Consider the following 25868-nt stretch of genomic DNA (forward strand, 5'->3'; position numbering starts at 1 on the left):
CCTCTCTGTGGGCACGCGTGCCATGCCCCAGAGATGGCAACCGTCCCTCTTCAACCAGCCGCCCGCTAACTCACCGAGGTCCCACATGGCCAGATGCATCCCAGCACCCATGCACTGACTGGCCTCTGTGTGCAGGGGCTGATGGTGTCAGGCAGCAGCTGCCCCAGCCCCCGCCTCATCTTGCCCTGTGACAATGGCACCCCCACCCTGCCTCGCCTTGCCTTGCCTCAACCAGCAGGACAAGCCTGCCCACCGCCCCACCTGCCAGAGACCCCCTGGATCTCCCCCAACCTTGCCCGACCCCCACAGGTGTCCCTCCCCATGAGCAACATTGAGGTGATCACACCCACCTTGGCCACACTCATCCAATCTGCCATGACCACCACAGCCACGCACACCCAGTGGGCCACACCCACCTGGCACCCGGCGATAAGTGGGTTTTGGGTTGCAGTTTGGGCACTCGGTCTCTAAAAGGTTTGCCATCGCTGCTCTAGATCATTCTTGTATTCTCCAGTATCAGAGAACATAAGCCCACATAAAACCTGAACAAGAATAGTGTGCATGGGAGTATACTAAGCAGAAACCATTATTATAGAAAACAATGCTGCCTATGGTTTGAATGATCCAGCAGGCTGTCGGAAACAAGCTCTGAATAAATGGGGCAAAAATCGGTTTTAATGAGATGTGTTGTTTGAAAAAAAAGAAAGTACAGGAACGTTGGAATGTGCAAATGGCAGATTTACATGAAAACATTACCCATTTACAGAAGTTTAACTGATGTAAACAGTCTAAAGGTGTGTAGGTCACAAAGCACAAACCATGATTCTATGTAGAATAGGTGAAGCAGAAATGTTGCATGCTTGGAATGTCTGAGCTAAAGTCCTGATTATAGGTATATGTATAGGTATGCATATGTATGTATGTATATATTATATATATACTGTAGATGACTCTGCCATTAAACATAGAAATTATACAGGACCAATAAGCAGTTCCAAATAACCACATATATCACTAGAAACTGAGCACAAAAGTTTACAATTACTTGAAGAATATAAGAGTATAAGAAATGAGCTTGGATGATGAGTCCTAGAATTCTCTACCTAGCAAATCTGGAAGGAAGAATCCAAGTTGGGAAAAGCTGGATAGCAATCAGACTTGGTGGAGGAAGACCTGCCATTTGTATTGCTGGTTCATCAGGTCTTCTGGTTATCAGTGAGCAACTAGTTTTTGTAAAAAAAAAAAATTATACAGGTAGTCCTCTATTTACAACCACAGTTGAGCCCAAAATCTCTGTTGCTAAGCAAGACAGCCATTAAGTGAATTTTGCCCCATTTTGCATCCTTTCTTGCCACAGCTGTTCACTGAATCACTGCAGTTGTAAAGTTAGAAACACTGTTGTTAAGTGAATCTGGCTTCCCCATTGACTTTGCTTGTCAGAAGGTTGCAAAAGGTAATCACATGATTCTGGGACACTGCAACTGTGATAAATATGATGAGTGTCTATACAAGCTTAAAGCTTTTGCTGATGATTTGGTTTTTACGTTAACTCAACCAATTAAATCATTGGAATTTTTGTTGCAAGAATTACACCAATATGGTAAAGTGGCTGGACTTAAAATTAATGTGAATAAGACTAAAATTCTTACAAAGAATATGACCGCAAGAGATAAAGATCAACTTATGCAGATGTCAGGATTTGAAGTGGTTAATAAAGTTAAATATTTGGGAATTTTTTTGTCATCATCCAACGCGAAACTCTACCAGAATAATTATGAAAGATTATGGAAATTGGTACAAAAGGACTTATCATCGTGGAAAAAACTACAGCTTTCATTGCTGGGTCGTATAGCGGCCATTAAAATGAACATTTTACCTAGATTTCTTTTTTTTATTTCAGATGATACCTATTTTAAAAAATGAAATTAACTTGAAAGAATGGCAAAGAAATTTGAATCGTTTTATCTGGGAAGGCAAGAAGGCGAGAGTTAAATTTAAGATTATTCAAGATACCAGAGAACGTGGAGGTCTTAAAGTACCAAATTTGACACTTTATTATGATTCTTGTGCATTAACGTGGATGACTGATTGGATTAACTTGTCTAACAAAGGGATTTTGAACACTGAAGGATGGGATTTGTATTTTGGATGGCACGCTTATCTTTTTATGCAGAAAAAAATTGATAAAACCTTTAGAAATCATATAATAAGGGCTGCATTGTTAAGAGTTTGGCAAAAATACTTCTTCAAGTTTGATGTTAAGCTACCACTCTGGGTGATACCATCACATATTTTTCAAGCTATAACTAGAGGAGTGGTGATGGAGGGACTTACATATAAAGATTTGTTATACCAGAGTGGTGGTGGTAATTGGTGCCTTAAATCAATAGAAGTTTTGAAGCAGAATAACCCAAATTTCTCTTGGCTTTTGTACAGACAAATTCAAGATAGATGGCGAATTGACAAAAAGACTATTTTTGTTATGGAAGATGGGACTTTTTTGAAGCAAGTAAGAGATAGTACCAAAGGGCATATTAAAAGGATATACAATGTTTTATTAGAATTGGACTCAGAAACTGAATTAGTTAAAGATTGTATGATCAAATGGGCTCAAAATATAGGAGAAACAATACCTATGGACACTTGGGAGTTAATCTGGGTGAGAAATGTGAAGTTCACACAAGCTCAAAATTTACGTGAGAATTTTTATAAAATGTTTTATAGATGGCACCTGGACCCTTCAACTATGTCTCGTATTTATGCGAACTATGAATCCAAGTGTTGGAGGTGTGGACATCCAGATGCAACTTTTTTTCATATGTGGTGGACTTGTAAGGTTATTAAGGCCTTTTGGGTACAATTATGGTGGAACCTACAGCAGATTTTTAAAAAAAGGATTATTTTCCTTCCACAGTTGTTTCTCCTAGGTATTGTACAACATTTAGATGCAAAAGAAACAAATTTGATGCTTTACTGTTTATCTGCTGCCCGATTATTGATAGCCCAAAATTGGAAGAGCCCAATTCTGCCCACGATGAGAGACTGGAGATTGAAAGTTTCGTACCTTGCTGAAATGGCAAAGATTTCGGCTTATTTGAAGAATCACTCGAATGGACAATTTTTATCAATATGGAGAAGATGGATCGTTTATATTCAAAAGAAACACAGAGTGGTAGAATACAATTTAAGCTTTTAGATTTTTCTTAAGTTTGCTTATGGTTCTTATTTTTTTTTTTTGTAGATTAAGACACTTTGTGGAGTTAGAGATATTAGTATTTGTTTACTTTTATATGAATTTTATCCTGGGATTAGGTTTGGGAAGTCCGGGGGGTGGGTGGGGGATTTTTGATTGGTTATTGTGTTTACTTATGTTTGTTTTTTATGATGGAAAAAATAAATAAAATTTCTTGAAAAAAAAAAAATATGATGAGTGTCTGAATTTTGATCACGTGACCCTGGGATGTTGCAGTGTGAAAAATGGTAAGTCGTTTTTATTTTCAGTGCCGTTGTAACTTTGAAGGGTTACTATATGAACTGCTGTAAGTCGAGGACTAATTGTAGTAAGTTTATTCTACAGTGAGCTACTCATCAGATTTATTGTCCCAAAGGCCATTAGTCCTCCATGTCTGTTTTGCATCCAATGGGGAAATCGTGGTATATCTCAAAGAAGTGGATGTGGTTTTGTGATTTGATTACCAGTTTCTGCATTAATCATTCTTTTTTCTTTATGCATGGCTCAATTTTCGCGACACATATTAATTGCCTGTCACCCATGCCCACCCTGACCACGCCACCATAGCCATGCCCACTGGGCCACGTCCACCCAGTGGGCCACACCCACTCGGCACCCGGCAATCAATAAGTGGGTTTTGGGTTGCAGTTTGGGCACTCGTTCTCTAAAAGGTTCGCCATCACTGACCTATATGGTATGATCTAAAGTGAGAAATTCATGCAAGGCACTCCTAAAGTATCAATAAATTGAGGCAGTTATGTGAATGGGAGTGGCCCAAAATTTCTCCAAACAAACCACTGACTGATCAAATTATGAAAACCTTTAAAATTATCTTACTTTTAAAAAAAATAATATTGACTGTTCAATAAAGCCATGAGATTGCATGTTGTTTGTTTATATAGAATTTTGGTATTAATTTATAGAACTTTGATGAATCTCAGATCATGTTATAGATCACAGTACTACAGAATTATGGCTAGTTCTAAACGGTTCATAAAATCTCAATTGTGGTTTTGTTAATATGTAATATTACCTTCAGGACACATTTAGATACTAGATCATCTCTCTGAACTATACCTATTGCAGTAATATTATAAAAAAAATCCCTAGTAAATGTACTCAATGTGATAATATTGGAAGAAATCAATAGAACATGAGTGCTCTTCGATAAAGAGCACTAAGCTACTCTTAGATAAAGATATTTATCTCCCTTCATACTTTCTTAAATATATCACTTTCTAAGCAATTCTTCCAACAGAAGATTGGAATGTGAACAAAAAAATGTTTCATTCTGAAACAATTTCAGTCCAAAACAGTCATTGCAGGTACCCAGGTTTTGACTGAAACAAGATTCCGGAGTCCCAAAGGTGCTTTTTCCAAAAGGCAACTGGATTTTGTTTTCTTGGTTTTTTTTTAAAAAAAAAAACAACGCTTTCACTTCTCATCTTTTTCAGTTCTTATCCATAGATAAGATTCCAGAGTGTATTTACAGGGCAAATGGGGCCATTCTATCATTCCCTTTCTTGCTTTCCATGGTTTTTGTGCCAGCCTACGTACTTCACCATCTTTCCTCCCTTTCTACCTTCCTCACTGTGGCTACTAATATCCTCACATGGTAGAATCTCATTGATTGGCCTGTCTATTCCTGCTACCTCCCCAGCTTCATCCTTCTGTTGTTGCTCCCATAGCTGTTCTCCTGACTTGGGCTATCCCAGGGGTAGGCAACCTTGGCTCTTTTATGACTCGTGGACTTCAACTCCCAGAATTCCTGAGCCAGCCATGCTGAGGGGAAAGGGAGAGGTTTCCAAGCTGAGCCATGCTGGCTCAGGAATTCTGGGAGTTGAAGTCCACGAGTCATAAAAGAGCCAAGGTCGCCTACCCCTGGGCTATCCCCATGGTTTAAAGTTTAAACCAACCGCTTTGGTCAGATTGTTGCAAATCAGAAGTTAAATTCTTCCTGGGATGTGCAGCAAGCTCAGGTTGAGCAAGGAGCTCATGATCCTCAGCAGTACGCTTGGGCTGCTTGCCTTAAGAATAAGGCCCATCCAGCACACCTTCCCAGTTGGAGAAAAAGGCGGACCTGGGACGGAACTGGTTGTTGCCTAATTTAGGTAACACCTCAATGCTTATGTCTGCATGCTTTATCATCGAGGAACCCCATCAGCGTTGGCTTTTTTCCACTCTTGCCATACTACTGCAACAATCGCTGCTCTAAATACTGTAATGCCTTTCGGCCCGACCCAAAACAAAACCACCCCATTTCATTTCCCAAACACATAACCCTCTATGCCAGGGGTAGTCAACCTTGGCTCTTTTATGACTCGTGGACTTCAACTCCCAGAATTCCTGAGTCAGCTATGCTGACTCAGGAATTCTGGGAGTTGAAGTCCACGAGTCATAAAAGAGCCAAGGTTGCCTACCCCTGCTCTATGCACAGACCAGGCGTTCTATGCAAAGAACCTTCGTGGAAGGAGTCATTTGCCCATCTTTACCGATAGTTTCGCTTCATCGTTAGAAAAATAGCTGCGAGTTAAGAGAATTTCTTATCACACTAGCAAACGCTAACTCCTATCACCGCGATCAAAAGCATTTAGATCAGTGTTTCTCAACCTTGACAATTTTAAGGCATGTGGACTTCAACTCCCAGAATTCCACAGCCAGCAATGCTGGCTGTGGAATTCTGGGAGTTGAAGTCCACCTGCCTTAAAATTGTCAAGGTTGAGAAACACTGATTTAGATAAACGATCCCTCCGTTTTTATCTACTAGGTAAGCAAACCACTAGGATAGTAAAGATCTTCAAATGTATTGGACAGATCGTTTCAAAGAGGACCCATTACGTCTCTAGCTGGAGTTAGGGGCTCTATTCCTAAGAGTAACAGCACAGCGGATCTCCGCAAGGCTGACGAAGAAACAAAAAGCGTTCGAGCGACTTTTAGTTTCAGAATATTAAAGCGCCAAGCTCTCCTGCGGAACGTATCGCGAGATTACGTCACCGGCGCCCAAGCGCTTCATTGGTAATGGCAGCACTCGGGTTGGATGGCTCTGTTTCTGCGCAGCCTCTCCCCAAAAACTACATTTCCCACCAGAGCTTGGACTTGAAACGCAGGATGATGCACCGGACGAGTCGCCGCTTGGTGACGAAAACCTGTGCGGATGCGTGCCCTCTGGTTGGTCGGGAGAGAAGGGGAGGAGGGGGAAACCTCGAACAAGCCAGAGCTAGACGGTGACGGGGAGGGAGGAGGAGGAGGGGGGGGGGAAAGGGAGGAGAAAGTGGGGCGGCAGGGACGGATTCGGCGCGCGCGCGCGCCAGCCAAACCTAAAGGAAGGCATCCCGCGAGGGCGCGAGGCCGGCTGCGTGGTGCGAGGCATCGCCATAGAGACAGTGACAGCACAGAACGGGATTGGGGGGCGAGAGGAAGAGGAGGAGGAGGGGGGAGGAGGAGGAGGGAGGGAGAGAAGGGAGCCCGCGCGGCGGGGGCCGGGTCGGGCCGGGCCAGGCCGGGCCTTGCCTCTGTTTGCGCCGCGCGCCGAGGGTGGGTGGGTGGGAGACTTGAAGTAAGTACCAACATGGATTCAGGGGAAAGTGGAGGCGGCAGGGGCGGCGGAAAGATCCGGACGCGTCGGCATCATCTGGCAGCGGCCTCCTCGAAGCCTTACCCGAGAAACAAGCAGGTGAGAGAGGCCGCGGCGGGAGAATGGGACCCCGTGGGGACGGCGGGAAGGGGGAAGGAGGGAGAGGAAGCCGCCGCCGGCCCCCGGAACTGCCGGGAAAACTCACTCACGCGCTTTCCCCTGCCTTGCGCAGGGCCGGTGTGTGTGTGTGTGTGTGGAGTGTGTGTGTGGGGGGGGGGAAAGTCGCCCTTGTCGGCCTGAGCCGGGGAGCCCAGGCCACGTTCTGGCTGGCTGGACGGGCTGCGAGCCCCCGGGAGGGATCGGCTTTTTCTTTCCCTCAGTCGGGAGACTGGGGAGAAAAAGCCCCGGAGCGAGCGGCTGTGTGTGCGTGTGAGAGAACGAGAGAAGATCGTGAAGGAAACCATTAGAATTGTTAATAGTTCTACGCCGTGCTGTGGAACGTAAAGCCCGGGGAATGGAGGAGACCTGAGGGAAAGGGATTCCCCTCAGTCTCCTCCATTCCCCGGCTTTACGGATTCCCCTCAGGGTTTATGGGCTGGCTAACTCTAAAGGGAGAGACAAAAAAAAAAAAAAAAAAACCAGGCCTTCCTCGCAATCACTTTTTTTTCCCGCTTTTCTGTGGATTTGACTCGCTTTTAGAGGCGGTCGAGACTAGTATCATCTTCCCCTTCGCACTTTCTTTTTTTTTTTTGCACGTGGTATAGGGCAAAAACGTGCGTTTCGTACACACTTGGTTTGATTTCATTGGTAGGAGTTTTATTTTTTATTTTTTAAAAAAAATAAATACATTAATCTGATCAAGGTAGTTCTATAAAAAGAAGAGGCGGCGTAGCGATTGTGATCGATGAAGTCGGTTTGGATTTTCGATTTCATGGGAGCAAACTGGTTTTATACCGTTTTTAAAAGACTGGAGAGCCTAAAGCCGGCTTTGCACGGTTTGAAACTTCCGGTATTCCAGCCTATCCCAAAAACAAATTAAATTCAAATAAACGTTATAGATCTGTTGTAAAATGTATTCTGAGTTATTTTTTATTTTGTTAAACTTATGTGGACAACGTGACATTTTTTTATTTATTGTCTTGACAAATGAACAGTACTGATTTATGAACTAGAGAGCTATTTATTGTGCGGCGCTGACCTAATTGAAACATTTAACCTGATTTAACAAAAACTAATTTAGTTGTCCATTTGGGAGGCTGTGAGTTGAATTGTCAGGCCTGTGCTATTCTATTTCAACTTTGTTTTTTAAAAAATGTGACAGTGACATGAGTAAATTAAATAATCATGTAAAAGATTAAAAACTATATACTATAAAGAGTTTGGTAAGAGAGGCTTTTTTTCAGGATTCCAATTACTTAGAAAGAGCATATGTCTTCCATTGCAATTATTTGCTTTATTGCCAGTACTTAATGCGTTTAATCATCAGAATCTGACTACTGTATTACTTTTTTATATATATTTTTGTCAATGCACACATGCTGTTTATTATAATTATGTAGCTTATGTAATGAATAGTATATTAGTGTATTGGGAGTATCAGAGCTCAACAATACAACTCATGCTTGCATGCAACATCCTAAATTCAGTTTTCTGGTGTTTCTAAGTAGGTTTGGGGGAAAAATCTCACCTAAAGACTTGGAAGTGCTGGACTAGATTGACAAGTTGTTAGCTTGATTTGATATGAGACAGCTTTTTGTGTTCCTGTCATCATTATAGTTCCTGAAATCTTTATTCTGTATACAACAATGAACTGTGTGCCTGTTATATTATGCAAGTTTTTTAAATGATCTGTTTTAGACTAATGTTTGGTTTGAAGTCTGTAGGATTTTTTCCTCTGAATTTTATGAACAGTAATTTCAAATGTTATCTTTGTTATTTATGTTACCTTTATTGTGAGGAAAACAAATTCATGAATATAGGTAGCCCTCAACTTACAGCAATTCATTTAGTGACTGTTCAAATTACAACGACAATGAAAAAAGTGACCGTTTTCCACACTTATGATCATTGCAGCATCCCCCATGGTCAAATACTTGGCAACTGAATCATATTTATGAGGGTTGCAGTGTCCTGGGGTTATGTGATCACCTTTTGCGACCTTCTGACAAGCAAAATCAGTGTGGAAGCCAGATTCACTTAACAACCTTGTTACTAACTTATCAGCTGCAGTGATTCACTTAACAACTGTGACAAGAAAGGTCATACAATGGGGCAAAATTCAGCAACAGAAAATTTGGGCTCAGTTGTGTTCGTAACTCGAGAACTGCCTGTACATTTTTGCATCTTTCCAGAGAAAAAAAAATCCCATTATTTATTCCATTTGTTGTTGTTGTTAGTTGCGAAGTCGTGTCCGACCCATCGCGACCCCATGGACAATGTTCCTCCAGGGCTTCCTGTCCTCTACCATCTTCTGGAGTCCATTTAAGCTCACTCCTACTGCTTCAGTGACTCCATCCAGCCACCTCATTCCCTGTCGTCCCTTTCTTCTGTTGCCCTCAATCTTTCCCAGCATTAGGCCCTTCTCCAGTGAGTCCTTCCTTCTCATTAGGTGGCCAAAGTATTTGAGTTTCAACTTCAGGATCTGGCCTTCTAAAGAGCAGTCGGGATTGATCTCTTCTAGGACTGACCGGTTTGAACGCCTTGAGTCCAGGGGACTCGCAGGAGTCTTCTCCAGCACCATAGTTCAAAGGCCTCAATTCTTTGGCGCTCAGCCTTTCTTATGGTCCAACTTTCACATCCATCCAATTTATTCCATAGAATTATCTTATTTTCAGAATAAATTGTTTCAAAATACATACCATTTTTTTTAAAATACAAGGGCAATGATCATGATGTAAATGAATATTTCTTACATGTTAATTATTAAATATAGATAGCAGAAAAAATGCTGTATAGAGTCTGCTACAAACACTACAAATACTGTGTTTCCTCCTATGAGGTTTAATTTTGGTCTCTTAAAGATACAGTGAGAGAAAAAAAATATTTGATCCCCTGCTGATTTTGTATGTTTGCACACTGACAAAGAAATGATCAGTCTATAATTTTAATGGTAGGTTTATTTTAATGGTGAGAGACAGAATAACAACAAAACATTCCAGAAAACGCATTCCCAAAAAGTTATAAATTGATTTGCATTTTAATGAGCGAAAGAAGTATTTGATCCCCTATCAATCAGCAAGATTTCTGGCTCCCAGGTATCTTTTATACAGGTAATGAGCTGAGATTAGGAGCACTCTCTTAAAGGGAGTGTTCCTAATCTCAGCTTGTCTGTATAAAAGACACCTGTCCACAGAGCAATCAATCAATCAATCAGATTCCAAACTCTCCACCAAGACCAAGAGCTGTCCAAGGATGTCAGGGACAAGATTGTAGACCTACACAAGGCTGGATTGGGCTACAAAACTATCACCAAGCAGCTTGGTGAGAAGATGACAACAGTTGGTGCGATTATTTGCAAATGGAAAAAACACAAAATAACTGTCAATCTCCCTCGGTCTGAGGCTCCATGCAAGATCTCACCTCGTGGAGTGTCAGTGATCTCAAGGCAGCTGGGACCATAGCCACCAAGAAAACAATTGGTAACACATTGCACCGTGAAGGACTGAGATCCTGCAGTGCCCTCAAGGTCCCCCTGTTCAAGAAAGCACATGTACAGACCTGTCTGAAGTTTACCAATGAACATCTGAATGATTGAGAGGAGAACTGAGTGAAAGTGTTGTGGTCAGATGAGACCAAAATCAAGCTCTTTGGCATCAACTCAACTCACCATGTTTGGAGGAGGAGGAATGCTGCCTCTGACCCCAAAAACACCATCCTTACCATCATACGTGGAGGTAGAAACATTATGCTTTGGGGGTGTTTTTCTGCTAAGGGGACAGGACAACTTCACCGCATCAAAGGGACGATGGACGGGGCCATGTACTGTCAAATCTTGGGTGAAAACCACCTTCCCTCAGCCAGGGCATTGAAAATGGGTCATGGATGGGTATTTCAGCATGGCAATGATCCGAAACACACGGCCAAGGCAATAAAGGAGTGGCTCAAGAAGAAGCACATTAAGGTCCTGGAGTGGCCTAGCCAGTCTCCAGACCTTAATCCCATAGAAAATCTTTGGAGGGAGCTGAAGGTTCAAGCTGCCAAAAGTCAGCATCGAAACATTAATGACTTGGAAAGGATCTGCAAAGAGGAATGGGACAAAATCCCTCCTAAGATGTGTGCAAACCTGGTGGCCAACTACAAGAAACATCTGACCTTAGTGATTGCCAAATACTAAGTCATATTTTGTGAAGGGGTCAAATACTTCTTTCACTCATTAAAATGCAAGTCAATTTATAACTTTTTTGAAATGTGTTTTTCTGGAATTTTTTGTTGTTAGTCTGTCTCTCACTGTTAAAATAAACCTACCATTAAAACTATAGACTGATCATTTCTTTGTCAGTGGGCAAACATACAAAATCAGGGGATCAAATAATTTCCCCCCTCACTGTAGTATGACATATTAGTCAGTTCCAATGAACCCAAAGTCAAATATGTACATACAATTTTATAGAATTTGATGGATTTGCATCTATCTCATGGGAAGTTTAGATTCTCTTCTTTGACATTGATCCAATGTATTTCTTTAAAGCCAGTTGGTTTTAACTTAATGAGAGTAGTATTTATTTCCTATATGTATCTGTAACATATTTATATATTTTGCTAAAATGTAGTGAAAATGGTCAGCATTCAACAGGGAAGGCCTAGGTCAGACATGTCAAACACAAGGCCTGGGGGCCGGATGCGGCCCGCGAAGTGGTTTCATGTGGCCCGCGAAGTCATCCTGGAAACAGTGAGGGAACGGCCCCCACTGCCTTGGCCCTGGCCCAGGTTGGCCGGGAGCCAATGTACAATTTTGTGGTGGCCATCTATGCTGAAACGCATTCAGTCTTAGCTTCACAAGGCCGTCTAGAAACAGCGAGGAACCAGCCCCTGCCGTGTCCGCCCCACCCCCTGGGTGCATGCTGGGGAGGTGTCACTCTTTGTGAGGAATGAAGAAATGCACCATCGCCTGGAAGTGGCCAGCAAATGGCCTTCGCCTACTTCACATATCCGGCTTGATGGGCTCCGGCGGAGGGGTTTCAGCAGGCAGTGAGGCTCCTCCAGTGGACCATGCCTTGGCACTTGCCCCGGTCCCACCCCCTTCTGCCAGAAACCCTCAGATCTGTCCCACTCCTGCCCAGGCCCCCACAGGCACCCTTGAATCAAACAATGTAGAGGTGGCCATGCCCACTCCATCCACACCCACCCAGTAGGCCATACCCACCTTGGCCACACCTACCCCCCCCCCCCGAGGGCAACCGCAATGCTGATGCGGCCCTCAATGAAATTGAGTTTGACACCCTTGGCCTAGGTGAAGAAAGGCCATCAGTATGTTTGTTACACATCTAAAAATGCTTTTTGGATTTCACTCCAGAATACAAAAATCATCTCACGGAAACCTGCCAGCAAGTAACTGCAAGATAGTAGCATGCCAACCTTGGTATGTATAGGCAGTAGACTCTTACTTATGATCAATGAATGACTGACCAAGTCTCAATAGGAATGGAGACGTGTCAGGTACCCTGATCTGTAGTAGTTAGCATATTTTCTGAAATTAGTAAAAGATCTTCCTGATCATAGGGATCCCTAAGGTATCCAGTAACTATCAGAACATCTCTCAACTACATGTTTATCCTTTCAGTAGGAATTTCAATCACATTTAAAACAAACTCCCAAAACTCTTATCTGGGAATAACCTGCACACAGGATCTCATTCTCAGATTCACTCTCGGTTTATTGTATATCCTGCTCATTATTTCCTCCAGAGACTTAGTTCAGGAGTTACATCGCTTTTGCAATTAACTTTGGAGAAGGATAGCTGAGTGTCATCAGTATATTCATTTCACCTAGTCCTAAAATTCCAGATAACTCCCTCCGGTTAATTTTATAGATGTTAGGTATCACTGGGTAATAAAATAGTGCCTTCTGGTAGTCCCAGTAGGATGCAAAGGCATAGACACTATTGAGAGAAATTTCGTGGAAGTAGAAGTCAAGCATATTGTAGCAGGGCGCCACCAACTAACAAATTATCTAGGATTGTTATTAAAATTTGTACAGAGTAAAAACACAGAAAACATAATTATATTAATAAAGACAAAGGAACATAAAGGTAATAGAACTAGGCCAGGGGTAGGCAACCTTGGCTCTTTTATGATTCGTGGACTTCAACTCCCAGAATTCCTGAGCCAGCTGGCTCAGGAATTCTGGGAGTTGAAGTCCACGAGTCATAAAAAAGAGCCAAGGTTGCCTACTCCTGAGCTAGGCAATAATAATTTAAAAACCTCATACGCTACTTGGAAGGACTTGAATCACCCTAACTAAAAACCTGGCCAAAGAGGTAGATCTTTAAGACCTTCCGAAACACCAGCAGGATGGAGGCCTGCTCCAAAATCCAAATCTCAGAGGGAACCTCATTCCAGAGGGCATGTGCAGTGACAGAGGAGGTGCACTTTCAAGATCCTGATAGATGGCATTGTTTAGGGAGGAACACAGAGCACATCAACTTTACTATATCAAATGGCCAGATGGATATTATGGGAGATAGGTAGTTCCTCAACTTACCAGGCCTTATGTCACATAGGCTCTTAGAGAAAATAACCTGGAAGCAAGCTTGCTACTCGTACAGTTTCGGAAGTAGGAGTGTTGCACAGGCAATCCAAGGCATGCTCATTGCTGCATTCCAGGTGGTTTTCAAGGGCTCTCCTGTGTAGAGCATGTTGCAGTACAGGTAGTAATTGACTTACAACCATTCGTTTAGTAACTGTTCAAAGTTACAACAGCACTGAAAAAAAAGTCACTTAAGACTAGTTTTCACACTTGCAACCATTGTAGCATCCCCACTTGTACTTCCTAAGGTAATTTGTTCACCATTTGTAACCTAGCTCTGCCACAATTCATCCACAAGCACAACCAACATTGTTTGTTCTAAATCCTGCCCTAGAAGATAAACTGCTTTCCTCCAGATCAGTGGTTCTCAACCTGTGGGTCGGGACCCCATTTGGGGTCGATCGACCATTTCACGGGGGTCTCCAAGCAAGGCTGTCCGCCATTTTTTTTGTTCGCCATTTTTTTCCCCTTTTCCGGAGGGGGCCTTACCTCCCTTGGGCTGGGTCAGCTGGTGGTTGGCCTGCTCCGTCTCTGCCGCTTGCCAGCTACGCCTCAGCCGGCGCAGGGGGTGGAACCACGCATGCGCGGTGCTCCTGGGCAGGGAAAGTCCTCGACTTACGACCGGTTGGGTAGTCCTCGACTTACGACCGGTTTAGTCCTCGACTTACGACCGGGTTAGTCCTCGACTTACGACCGGGTTAGTCCTCGACTTACGATCGGTTGGGGTCGCGGCATTAAAAAGGTTGAGAACCACTGCTCCAGATAATCTGCAAAGAATGACGGTATCAGATATACCACATGAATAAACAGGGTCACATTCCTTCAGTCTCTCCCACAAAAGATCATCTCTGGGAGTTCCATGGCTGATTCTGGCCATCAACCAAGCCTAAATCCAGACTATGAAAGATTGAGATAGTGGATGTTTCCCTTCAACAAATCTACAACTATACAAACAGCATCTGTCAAGTGGTGATTTCTTTCTGAGCAGTAATTGATATAATCTTCTGGATTAAGGGAATATTTCTTAGGAATGGGTTGGCCATTGTCTCTTTCCCACAAGAACCTTATTTAGGCTATACTTACACTGATCAGTAAAATACTTATTTCAAAAGGTTTTTCAATCTATTTTTATTAGAGATGGTTTTGGGCAGCTTATCCATGTGATTGCTTAGTTCCCAAAATTAATGCATCTAAAGCCATAAACATAGGAATAAAATATCTTGAGGACTGTCTTCTGAATATGTTTAAACTGAAATGCTCTCCATTTCATTCTGTCAATATCTGAGATGCCATTAATGGGGACACAAGAGAACCTCTAACTCCCTGCCTGTGGAGGCCCATTTTCTCTCTTTAATATCTTGCAAAGGTCACTTTGGTTTTAATTTTTATTAGCTGCTAAATATATATTAACTGTTAACTTAGATAAAGTTTTAATTAACAAAATGTACTGTTTAAACAAAAACATTTTCATCTGCTACTAAAAGAGATATTAGCTGGGATAGCAAACAGGCTTCCCTTGAGACATTAGTCAAAGCCAGGTAAACAAATATCCCATCCACATGAAGTCAGGGAAAGAAATATAGAAGTATTCTGATGTTGTTTTTAAAAGTTTCATTTAGAGCAGGGGTTACTTAAATGAAGAAGTGTGTTTTCTTTTTTCAGTGAACAAAAATGGCTTTGTGTCATGAAACAGTTTTCTATGTGGCAAGCAATATTGTTTAAAATTTACAGCATGTAGCATTCCTCAGTATTAATGGCACATTCTAGAATTAATAAATGAAAATGGGAAATATGGTCAGATGAACTAAAGAAATTCATAAATTCAGTAGTCTTTACTAAGAAATGCAGCATTCATTTTTCTCTTTCACTATCTAACTATAACGGCCAGCAAAATATTTAAGCATGTTTCTGTTCTAAATCACAGACTTATTCTTAATCATGTATTGTATCTTTTTCAAATATAGGCACATTGCCATGGTTCCAAGATATTGAGGAGGGTTGTGGGAAATAAGTTTTGAAATTGTGCTAAGTGGAATCACTGAAAGGAAAAAATGGGTAGAAATCTCAACTCCTATCACAAACTTGAACCCAAAAGAGTTCTAAATGATTTTTTTTTAACATATTAAAAGCAGAAGTAAAAATCCATTCTAGGGTTCTTCTCAAGAATACTATTACAGAGAAGAGGAAAGACACTCCATAAAAGTATCACTGAGTTTGAATTATCCCAGTATGGGAAATATTATTCTTCCCAATTCTTAAGAATGAGGGAAACAGAGCTTTTTTACCTTTGTTAAAAAATAGGAAGAATAGGAAGACATAACAATAGGATAACAGTGTAGTGGATTAGACATTGGACTAGGAATAGGGAGATATATGTTTAGTGAACCATGCAAGTTACCTGGTGCATTTATACCAGTCATGCTACTTCACAGAGTTGGGAGGTAAAATAAGAAAAAAATGCTACATATGCTAATTTAAGCTCCCAAATGAAGGGTCAAATATAAATATAATAAATAATTGTGATGAGAGGAATTGTTCTGTACGTTAAGAGTATTTCTGTGTTAGCTGTTGAGAAATCTTTATAGGTATGGCAGAATTTGAAACATCAATATTATTTGGATACAAAATAGACCAGACTTTTTAAAGATTTTTAGGAAATAATTTTGGGTTTGCTATCTCAGATTTCCCGACACTGCTAGAAATAGCTGTTACCTAAAGGAACTTTTGTAGTTTAGTAGTCTGAACTATGCAGTAAAGCTTCCAATGTACAACTATGTTTTCTTGATTTTCAATAGGGAATTATGAACATTGTGAAGGAATCTATAAAAAACATTGTTCCAACTTGGCTTCAAAGATATTTTACACAAAATGAAGAGAGATCTCCAAATGAACAAAGAAATCTGGAAGGGGATATAAACTACCATCCGGCCTTTGCAGATGATATCACTGAAAATGCTCTTGAGATAGATGGTCGAATCACTCCTGAGCCAACCAGAATTACTTTAGGAGGTAGGTTTGTTTATTTTATTAATTAATAAGGTTAATCAATAATAACATTGCAAATTTTCTCCAAACTTTATGAATTGTGATAAAGATTTTGTTACATTTTCAGACTGACCTATTATGGAATGCTTTTTTATATAATTGCCAGTATCTTTGTACTCTAACAGGTGCCTTCCAAGATAATCAGATTAAATTCAATGGCAAATCTAATTTAATTTAATAATCATTACCATAAACTACTTTTTATAGCCAGCATTTTATTAAGCAACAGAAGAAGATAGTAAGACTGCCTAGTACATTTTTATATTTATTATTTAATCAGAATAATTATTTGGTATATTTTAAATATCCAATTGATCGTATGCCAAGAAGTGAACGAAGAAATTTGGCTTATATGTCAGTTGACTTGAGTTTTAAATAGAAATGTACTCCTATAGCAATATTTGCCAATAGTATCATTAATTGCCCTTATCAGTACCCTGCACACACAGTGTCCTCTAATCTTAAAAATACTTTACTGGAGAATTGAAAGTGACAGAAGAAATTAGCTCATCCTCCTTTAACACAAAAAGATATCAATATCCCAGACTGAATTGGGAAATTTATTTCTCATTATTCTACTCTTTCAGTTAAATAAATTGTTGAATGTAAATTTTAAAAGCAACAGTTGTTGCTTTTGCCTATTTCAACTATTTTTCATTGAAATTAATCAATTATCTAAACTGATAGTCCTTTGCTTCAACATGAAGCATATTGGAACCTTCTTTTCTACTATATCTTTGGATGTTTTAATATACCTTAGGATTATTGGAAAGAGAAAATAGTACAAGGTGTCCTCAACTTAACAACAATAACAACAACTGGAACCAGATTTTTTGTTGTTAAGCAATGTGTTTGTAAAACGCAACCACGCCACTTGGCAATGGCAATCCCTGCAGTCCCGATTGTCATTGTTAACTGAATCCCACAGATATTACACAAGGCACCTTCAGTCCAGCTTCCCATAACCAAAATGTGGTTAATTCCATCCTTCTCAACTTTCTGAAAGTCCTTCAAGGCCTAGATCAACTATGCTGACTCAGGAATTCTGGGAGTTGAAGTCCATGAGTCATAAAAGAGCCAAGGTTGACTACCCCTGGCCTAGATATTATCTGGTCTTGGGGAACCTGGGAGATTTTTCTGTGGTTAATATCATCCCTTCCTGTTTTGTGCACCTTTTTATAGTCATTTTTAAATTATGACTGATTGTATGTATGTTTTTGTTTTGTCTGTGTTTATTATAATGAAATACTCTACAATACTCTGAGTCACTTACTTTCATGTGAAATGGGCGGCTATAGAAATATGATAAATAAATAAAAATAAATGTTTATAATTTGTACTGCAATACTTGTAAGCTGCCTTAAATGCTTATATATGAAAAAAGGCAGGTACAGGATTACTCATAAATATAAAATAAATCTAATCACTCAATAGCTTAATTTAATATAAAACCTACTGGGCATTTAGAATAGCTTATATTGTGTATTAGTCTTTTAAAATTATTAAAATTCTATGCTGCAGGGTAGTGTTGTAAAAGAATCTTTTTATTCTTTCTCTATGTACAACAATAGTTTTGTTATAATAGTATAGTTCTTGGCACAAATATAGTAGCTATTCTTATAAAAGTTTATTTCTTCCATTTTTGGGCTAGAGAGGAATAGAAAATTGAAGCATAGTATGAAGTAGGCAGTGTTTATTATTTAGTATCTTTTATAAATAATTTAAGATTTTCCTTGGTTTTCCTTTTTTCCCCCCTCTACATCACCTTTACAGAAGATTGGCTACTGATACAAAATTGTCCTTAATGTTTTTCTACACATACTTGCTACTTCAGATAGTGGTGCAATGTTCTTTCTTTCTCTTTAGAGCCATCAACAAGTAGATCTAGTTTAAATTTCACAGATATTTTAACACGTCCCTCTCTTCATCGGAGTCACGTTAACTGCACCATTCTGGATTCCCCATCACCACTCTGTGAACCATCCACATCAACTGCATTTCCAGTTAATAATTCTAGACTTTCACTGGGAAAAGAAATGAAATATTCTACCTCGCAGCATGAAGATGATAACATCTCAACTACAAGTGGCTTCTCTTCAAGGGCATCTGATAAAGGTAACTAATTTGACTGTAATTTTTAAAGTAACAGTGAAAAATTATCTGGAACCTATAGTGCTCTGTGTGTGTGTGTGTGTGTGTGTGTGTGTGTATAAATGTGTGTTTTTTCTTTTGCTCTTTGTTTTATTTAATTAATTAATAATGGGGGAAACAGCATATGCACCCCAGGAAAACACTTCCCACTCATGTCTAGCAACCATCCTAGCTTACATTTTTGTACGTTCAAAATAAAGTGCTGAGCTTCAGTCAAGCACTGTTTTTTATTTTTTTAAAACAATATCTCTGGTTCCAGAAGCATTTTTGAAAATGAAAATAGCGCTAGAAGCTTTATTTTTTTACAATGTGCCAGGTAATAATTATAATCTAAAATAAAATAAATGAATCGAGGGCTGGGTTAAAGTTTTCTCTATATTATATTTGTTTTAAAATGGATTTTATAATATAAACAAGACTTTGATGCAATTATATGTATATTTTTAGACATAGCAGTTTCAAAAATTGCTTCAGTGCCACCTTTGTGGTCTGCAGAGAGTGAACGACCTGTTTCCCTTCCTCAACATTCAGCAAATAGTTCTAAAAAACCTGGATTTAATCTCTCTGCCTTTGGAGCACTCTCTCCTGTAAGTACTACATAATAGCTGTTTTAACCCTGTTACTTGTGTTTTCAGCTTCCTAATGAAATATCTTTCTGTATTTCCAGTCACTTGGTAATGCATCATTTCTTAAGGCAAGTCAACTTGGGAATTCTCCATTTTATCCTGGCAAAACTACGTATGGTGGTGCAGCTGCAGCAACAAGGCAGTCTAAATTACGAATTACTCCGTATCAGGTAAATAAATGCTGGTGATTTCAGGAAGTCATAAGGGTTAGGAAATTATTTTTATGTTTTATGTACCAATTATGCATATTCCTGTCTTAACATGTTGCCATCTAAGTAATGTAATTTTTCCGATGACTATCCAGCATTGGGAGCATGGGATATATTGGTTTTGGATTATTTCGGTCATGATTTGTAATTAATTGCATAAACGTCAGGCTCATGTATTCTCATCATTTCCGTCTCTTCTGGGCAAGATTTTGGGCAAGGCCTTCCAGTGTTAAACATATTTCAGTTTAAACCTAGTAAAAACAAAAGTGAAAGCTATAAATTGTGGCTTGTTACAATAGCATCTCATATTGTTACTTATTCCACTATACTTCTCAACAGTCTTACTGAAATATTTTTCTAGGATCCCCAAGGAAGTTATGGAATATGATCCCATGTCTCCTCCCCTCCTCAGTGAGTCAGCTAAAAGGAAAGAACTACAGTGGCTGTTGTCTTTTTTCCCCCCTAAAACACCTTTGATCACCAATATCATGTTACCACATGGTGGCAGATGAATAATTGTGTGAAGTAGAAGATTACTACTGTAACTGCCTATCTTGATGCTTCTCTTTTCAGTGCCAGATCCTTCCTTCCTTCCTTCCTTCCTTCCTTCCTTCCTTCCTTCCTTCCTTCCGTCCGTCCGTCCGTCCGTCCATCCATCCATCCATCCATCCATCCCATCGTTCCATAGGTCTTGATATTATTTCACTATGCCAAGAAGCCAAAAGTTTCTCTTTACTTATGTTATATCATATTGAACATAATGATTATTCTTTTTCCAAATGTGTAGAACTTCAGGAGACAGTCTGACCATTACTGTCTCTGCTATAATAGGAAAAATAAAAATAAGGATTATTGTGTTGATTTTTCAGACACCAATAAGAAGACAAATGAAAGCCAAGCAAGCAAGCGCACAATCTTATGGAGTGACAAGTTCCACTGCAAGGCGCATCTTGCAGTCTCTGGAGAAGTTATCAAGTCCATTAGCAGTAAATTACTCTCTTTTAAAAGTTATTTTTAGTACCTAACACAATATTATCTATGTATTACAATTGCATTTGATAAATGTTTCTTTCTATACCTATAATTTAACAGTGTCGTGCTTATTCAACAGGATGCTAAAAGAATTCCCTCTTCAGTTTCTACTCCATTGTCATCTGTAAGTTAATTTTCAAACTTTTTTGAAATTTCCTGACAAACTTAGTGTCTAAACCCAAGACTTAATTTTGTGTTTTTTTTATTTCAGCCTCTGGAAAACAGTATGCTGAATGTTACCAATTTCCATTCATCAAGGAAAAGGGTGAGTTAATCTACAAAATCTTACCATTAGTTTTAAGCAGTACAAACTTTATTTAATTTTTTGATGTGAAACTGTGATGTGGCATAAAAATTAGGAAGGAGCAGAATGTTCTGATTTGGGATGAAAAATCCAGGAACTATACTGATCTAGCCATTCAAATGATGCTCTAGCAGTTTTCTAAAAATATAAACCTCTTTTGATACCAGACCACACTCCAACACCATGAATCAATTATTGTTCTGCAAGATTGGAACAATTGGATTAATAAGGTCCAGGGGGGGGAACCCCCCACCCCGAAAAATCTAGTATTCCCACAAATGCTCTATCCCTCAAACAACATTAGACTGCCTTCTGTTGTTCATGTTCAGAATTTAGGTTTTAGATTAACATATGTAATAATAAGTTTCATCTTCTAGTTCGTAATTTTTCAGTTTGCTGCATTGGCGTATAAATAAATATTTTATTTTCAGTTCTGGGTTATAGAATTTTGTATTTAAATATTAATTTCTTGCTAACTGACAACTGAAAAAGATGTCAGATAGATAACTGATGCTGTTTTCCTTTTGGCACATTCAGATAGATGCAGCCACCTGTCATTAAGTGGAAAAAGAAGGAATTGTCTATTCATAATATAATAAATTGTTGGCAGTAGTAATTGTTGGCCAGAATCAGAAGTATGTTAATGGTTTATTGCCAAGCAAATGTGCTGCCTACTGTCCATAATTTGTTGTGTAAAACTAAATTGGTATGATTTGTTAATAAAATTGGCTGAAATGCCCAGCTGGCTAAATAATTCTCTGTCTGTATCACATTCAAATGTAATTAATATTTTATATTAATCCAACACATATTGTTTTAGGGTAAATTTTACTAAGTTTAATTGGGTTTTCCAAGTATTAAATGTTTAGATTTGGCGCACTAATCTATTTCCTTGAGTATATTTCTAATGTTTGAAATAAATATGCAAATTAATTAGTATTTCATCATTTTATATTCTCCTATTTCTGAGACTCGAGGTGGTTGATAATAGAAATAAGGATTTTTTTAAGTATTTCAAAATTATTTTAAATGTATACAAACTGCACCAAAAGCTTTCACATGTGTATTGATGAATTAGTTTTCTTCTGGTTGCTTTTGGATCAGTGAATATTTCTTATCTTAAAGGTTGAAACTCATTATCCACCCGTTCAGAAGCTTGTTACACCCAAGCCTGTTTCACGGTCAATGACTCATTCACAGTTTTTTAAACCTTCTCTCGTGTCTGCTGCTGAATCAGGCAGGATACGACAGAGACTAGAGATGAACCATAAAGTAAGTATATGCCAAAGCATCTAACTCAGTGGTTCTCAACCTGTGGGTCGGGACCCCATTTGGGGTCGATCGACCATTTCACGGGGGTCGCCAAGCAAGGCTGTCCGCCATTTTTTTTGTCCGCCATTTTTTTTCTCCTTTTCTGGCGGGTGCCTTACTTCCCTTGGGCTGGGCCAGCTGGTGGTCGGCCTGCTCCGTCTCTGCCGCTTGCCAGCTAAGCCTCGGCCGGCGCAGGGGGCGGAACCACGCATGCACGGTGCTCCCGGGCAGGGAAAGTCCTCGACTTACGACCGGTTGGGTAGTCCTCGACTTATGACCAGTTTAGTCCTCGACTTACGACTGGTTTAGTCCTCAACTTACGGCCGGTTTAGTCCTCAACTTACGGCCGGTTGGGGTCGCGGCATTAAAAAGGTTGAGAACCACTGATCTAACTATACACTTAACTATTATACATACTCCATTCCTCTCCAGTATTTGTATCCTGATCTAATTTGAATTAGCATTTTGAGAAAAGTTTATTAAATATTATTGTAATAGTAGCATGGCACTTACTTTAGTTAAAACTTTTGGAGACTGACTAAATAGAAATTACAACTTGCTTATTTAGTATGCTTTTGAGATAAGATTTGTGACCAAAATGGGTTAATTTTTTTGTTGTTAATGTAAATAGTGGGAATCTGATTTCCTTGTTGAAAAGAATGTTGACTAGTGTACTAACAGAATTAATTATGAGGTGTGTTTTTGTTTTTGTTTTGGTGCCTTCAAGTTGATGTTGTAGTTTTCCTGACAAGGTTTTTGGGAAGTGGGTTACTATTACTGCCTAGAGGAGAATTGTTTGAATTATTCTGAACAGCAGGGGGCAGCAAGGAAGTATTATTGAAGAAACCCATATAAATTAAAAAAAGGAGTTTGAGAAATGTTTGAGTAAACAAAGCTGGTGTTTTTCATTAATTAGTGCAAATTTCCTTTTTATAAAATAATAGATTAGAAAATAAATGGATTGAAAATTGAAGCATAATACTTCTTTACAGGCTGGGCAGGAGAAAAGGCTCGCAATGGAATTGCAAGGTGAACAATCAGAAAGGTATGTAAAGTCTACTGTGGTTCTGAAAGACCTATTATGAATAATATTTGACTTTTCTTATGTTTTTCATTTTTCAAAGCAAGAAATTGAATATATTATCAACCTAAAAGGAAATACAAATAATCCTCAGCTTATGACCAGTCTCTTAGCAACTGTTCAAAGTTACAACAGATCTCTCCAGGGCTACTTACAACCCAGATTCAAAGTTTCAGTGATTACACTTTGTAATCGAAGTTTCAGTGATTACTGAATGAAACTGTGTTGCTAGTTTCCTCACTCCCCTTCAGACCCATGTGTCTTCTGAAAAACCTCTCCAGTGAATCAGAAGACCTAGTACACATTGTGAGAGTAAGGACTAAATCTGTCAAAATGTTTCTGTTCCTAAGTTTTAGTTTATTTTCTCTGCCACAACTGACTGACAGAAAATAGCTGTAATGTTCACAAAGTTGCCCTCATTGAATTTTTCTGGGCAAAGAGGTGTAGAAGACAGTGGATTAGAGCAAGAGAAAATGTATCGCATGAGATTGCTTTTTGTTCACACTGTTGGATATTGTAAAAGAAAAAAAAGTATTAACTGCACCTGTCTTTGGGTGGTCGTCCTTGAGAAATAAGATGGCAGTGGAAAATAAAACCATAAGCATTTTACACTTTTTATTAACTTCTGACTGGAAAAAAACCATAGTTATATTTGTTATTTATAGGATATATTAACTGTTGCAGTGTGCATAAAAATGTTTGCAACATATATTGATTCTGTGTCCACAGCATCACAAGTCCTGCATTCACGACTTCTACATCCAATGGACTGCCACCTGCAGTGGGAAGTGGTGGAGGCAAGATGAAAAGGGGAAGAGGTATCCACCATGTACCAAAATCCACACAAAATGAGGTAAAAATATTCATTATTTTGCAATATACTTTTTTTTAGTGGAGAAGCTATGTGAAATATTAAACGTTCCATAGATTATGGGGCCACTTAAGACCTATTATTCTTAGTTTGTTTAAATAACATAATAGATAAAACTATTTAGTTTTATTAGCAGTTTATTAGCTTTTAATAACTATGAGCCTTTCAGTGGGTTTTCAGAGGCAGGTGCATCATACGGGATAGTGTATTAAGCATTACAGGAGAAATCTCAACTTATCCCACGATGGATAAAAGAGATGCTTGAAGTATAAAAATGCCACACCTTGCACGTTTTATATTTTCTGTTTTCATGTATATTCTTTTTTAGAGATTTTTTAAATATTTGAATTATTTCATCATTTCAATTCTTGGCTAAATTGCTTTAATTTTTTTCTTGATAAATAAGCAAACTTGAATTTAAAATATAGATTTTGAATTGACTTTTAACTTGACTTTTTAATTTTAGGAGCTGGAGCTAGAGCTGGAGATACCAGCACTACCAGAAATTCCTCTGCCCATTAGCACATCATCATTGCCAAACTTCAGCTTTGGCCCTCTAGCTAGTACTTCTGGCTCATCCTTAACTCCCAGCACTGCCCAATCAGTGACTAACAAGGTAAATTGTGTATAAAGTAGTTATTTTCTGCATATCCTTTCTACCTTAATCTGATTTGTACCTTCATAAAGCTTTGGGTTTTATCATTTCACGTTCTCTTTGGCTAGCTGCTTTTTATTTCCATAATAAACAGTATAGACCAAGGGTCCTCAACCTTGGCCACTTTAAGACTTGCGGACTTCAACTCCCAGAATTCCTCAGCCAGCAAAGCTGGCTGAGGAATTCTGGGAGTTGAAGTCCGCAAGTCTTAAAGTGGCCAAGGTTGAGGACCCCTGGTATAGACTAATAAAAGCAACCTGGTGCACTGCAAGTATGTCAGCAATCCATAATTTATGAACACTGGCCTTGGTTGGTCGAGCCTTTGTATTCTCAAACAGAAACCAGCAGATTGCCTAGTTCTAGAGCAGTGATGGCGAACCTTTTAGAGACGGAGTGCCCAAAAACTGCCCCGCCCCCACCCACCCACAGGGCCACCCACCTCCACGGCTCGCCGCAGATTGCCCAGGCGGCCCAGCAGCGCCATGGCGGCCACGCCCTCCACCCTTGCCCCGCAGCAAGGTACAGCCAGAGCGCAAGGGCAGAGTCTTGTCCCCACTGCCCGGCTGCCATGTCCTTGGCTGCGCTGCTCCACGCGGGCTGTGCCTGGGGGCGACTCTCCTCCAGGGGGGCTGCTGGTGTGGAGGGGGCCGTGGGGGGAGGCGGGGCTGGGGCGACGGCACATGTGCCCACACTCGTGCCATAGGTTCGCCACCACTGTTCTAGAGTATATAGACTACGTGTGTGTGATGGATTTTGATTTTAAGTTCATGACAGTAATAAAGTTATCAGTATTACAATAAAAATAGATTACTTCATAATATTTGTGTATATTGGCACAGTGATGTTGGCATTTGGCCTCTGTACATCAGTACATTGAATTTGAAATAAAACATTCAAGATGTGAGTGAAGTGAGGACTTTCAGCTTTAATTCAAGGGGTTTGACAAAAGTGACTGTATATATTATATAACCTGTGAGGTAAGTATTCTTCATGAAGACGCGTTATTTTGTGTAACTAACACACTGTATATTTT

The 25868-nt window shown here is 39.6% G+C and overlaps 1 protein-coding gene across 1 annotated transcript in view; it reads left to right on the forward strand.

Annotated features, from left to right (window-relative positions):
• The first annotated feature begins 6800 nt into the window (after positions 1-6800).
• The window catches only part of NUP153 (nucleoporin 153), a 35872-nt gene continuing 16804 nt past the window's right edge, over positions 6801-25868 (forward strand). Inside the window, exons 1-12 of the mRNA XM_029284953.1 lie at positions 6801-6905; positions 16346-16559; positions 18462-18710; positions 19194-19333; positions 19414-19542; positions 20451-20567; positions 20693-20737; positions 20825-20878; positions 22043-22189; positions 23221-23273; positions 24039-24162; positions 24647-24796. Coding sequence (XP_029140786.1) covers positions 6801-6905; positions 16346-16559; positions 18462-18710; positions 19194-19333; positions 19414-19542; positions 20451-20567; positions 20693-20737; positions 20825-20878; positions 22043-22189; positions 23221-23273; positions 24039-24162; positions 24647-24796 — 1527 coding nt within the window. The remainder of the gene's footprint in view (positions 6906-16345; positions 16560-18461; positions 18711-19193; positions 19334-19413; positions 19543-20450; positions 20568-20692; positions 20738-20824; positions 20879-22042; positions 22190-23220; positions 23274-24038; positions 24163-24646; positions 24797-25868) is intronic.

This window comes from Protobothrops mucrosquamatus, unplaced genomic scaffold (assembly GCF_001527695.2).
Source record: "Protobothrops mucrosquamatus isolate PMUCROS unplaced genomic scaffold, P.Mucros_1.0 scaffold1135, whole genome shotgun sequence".
Lineage (NCBI taxonomy): Eukaryota > Metazoa > Chordata > Lepidosauria > Squamata > Viperidae > Protobothrops > Protobothrops mucrosquamatus.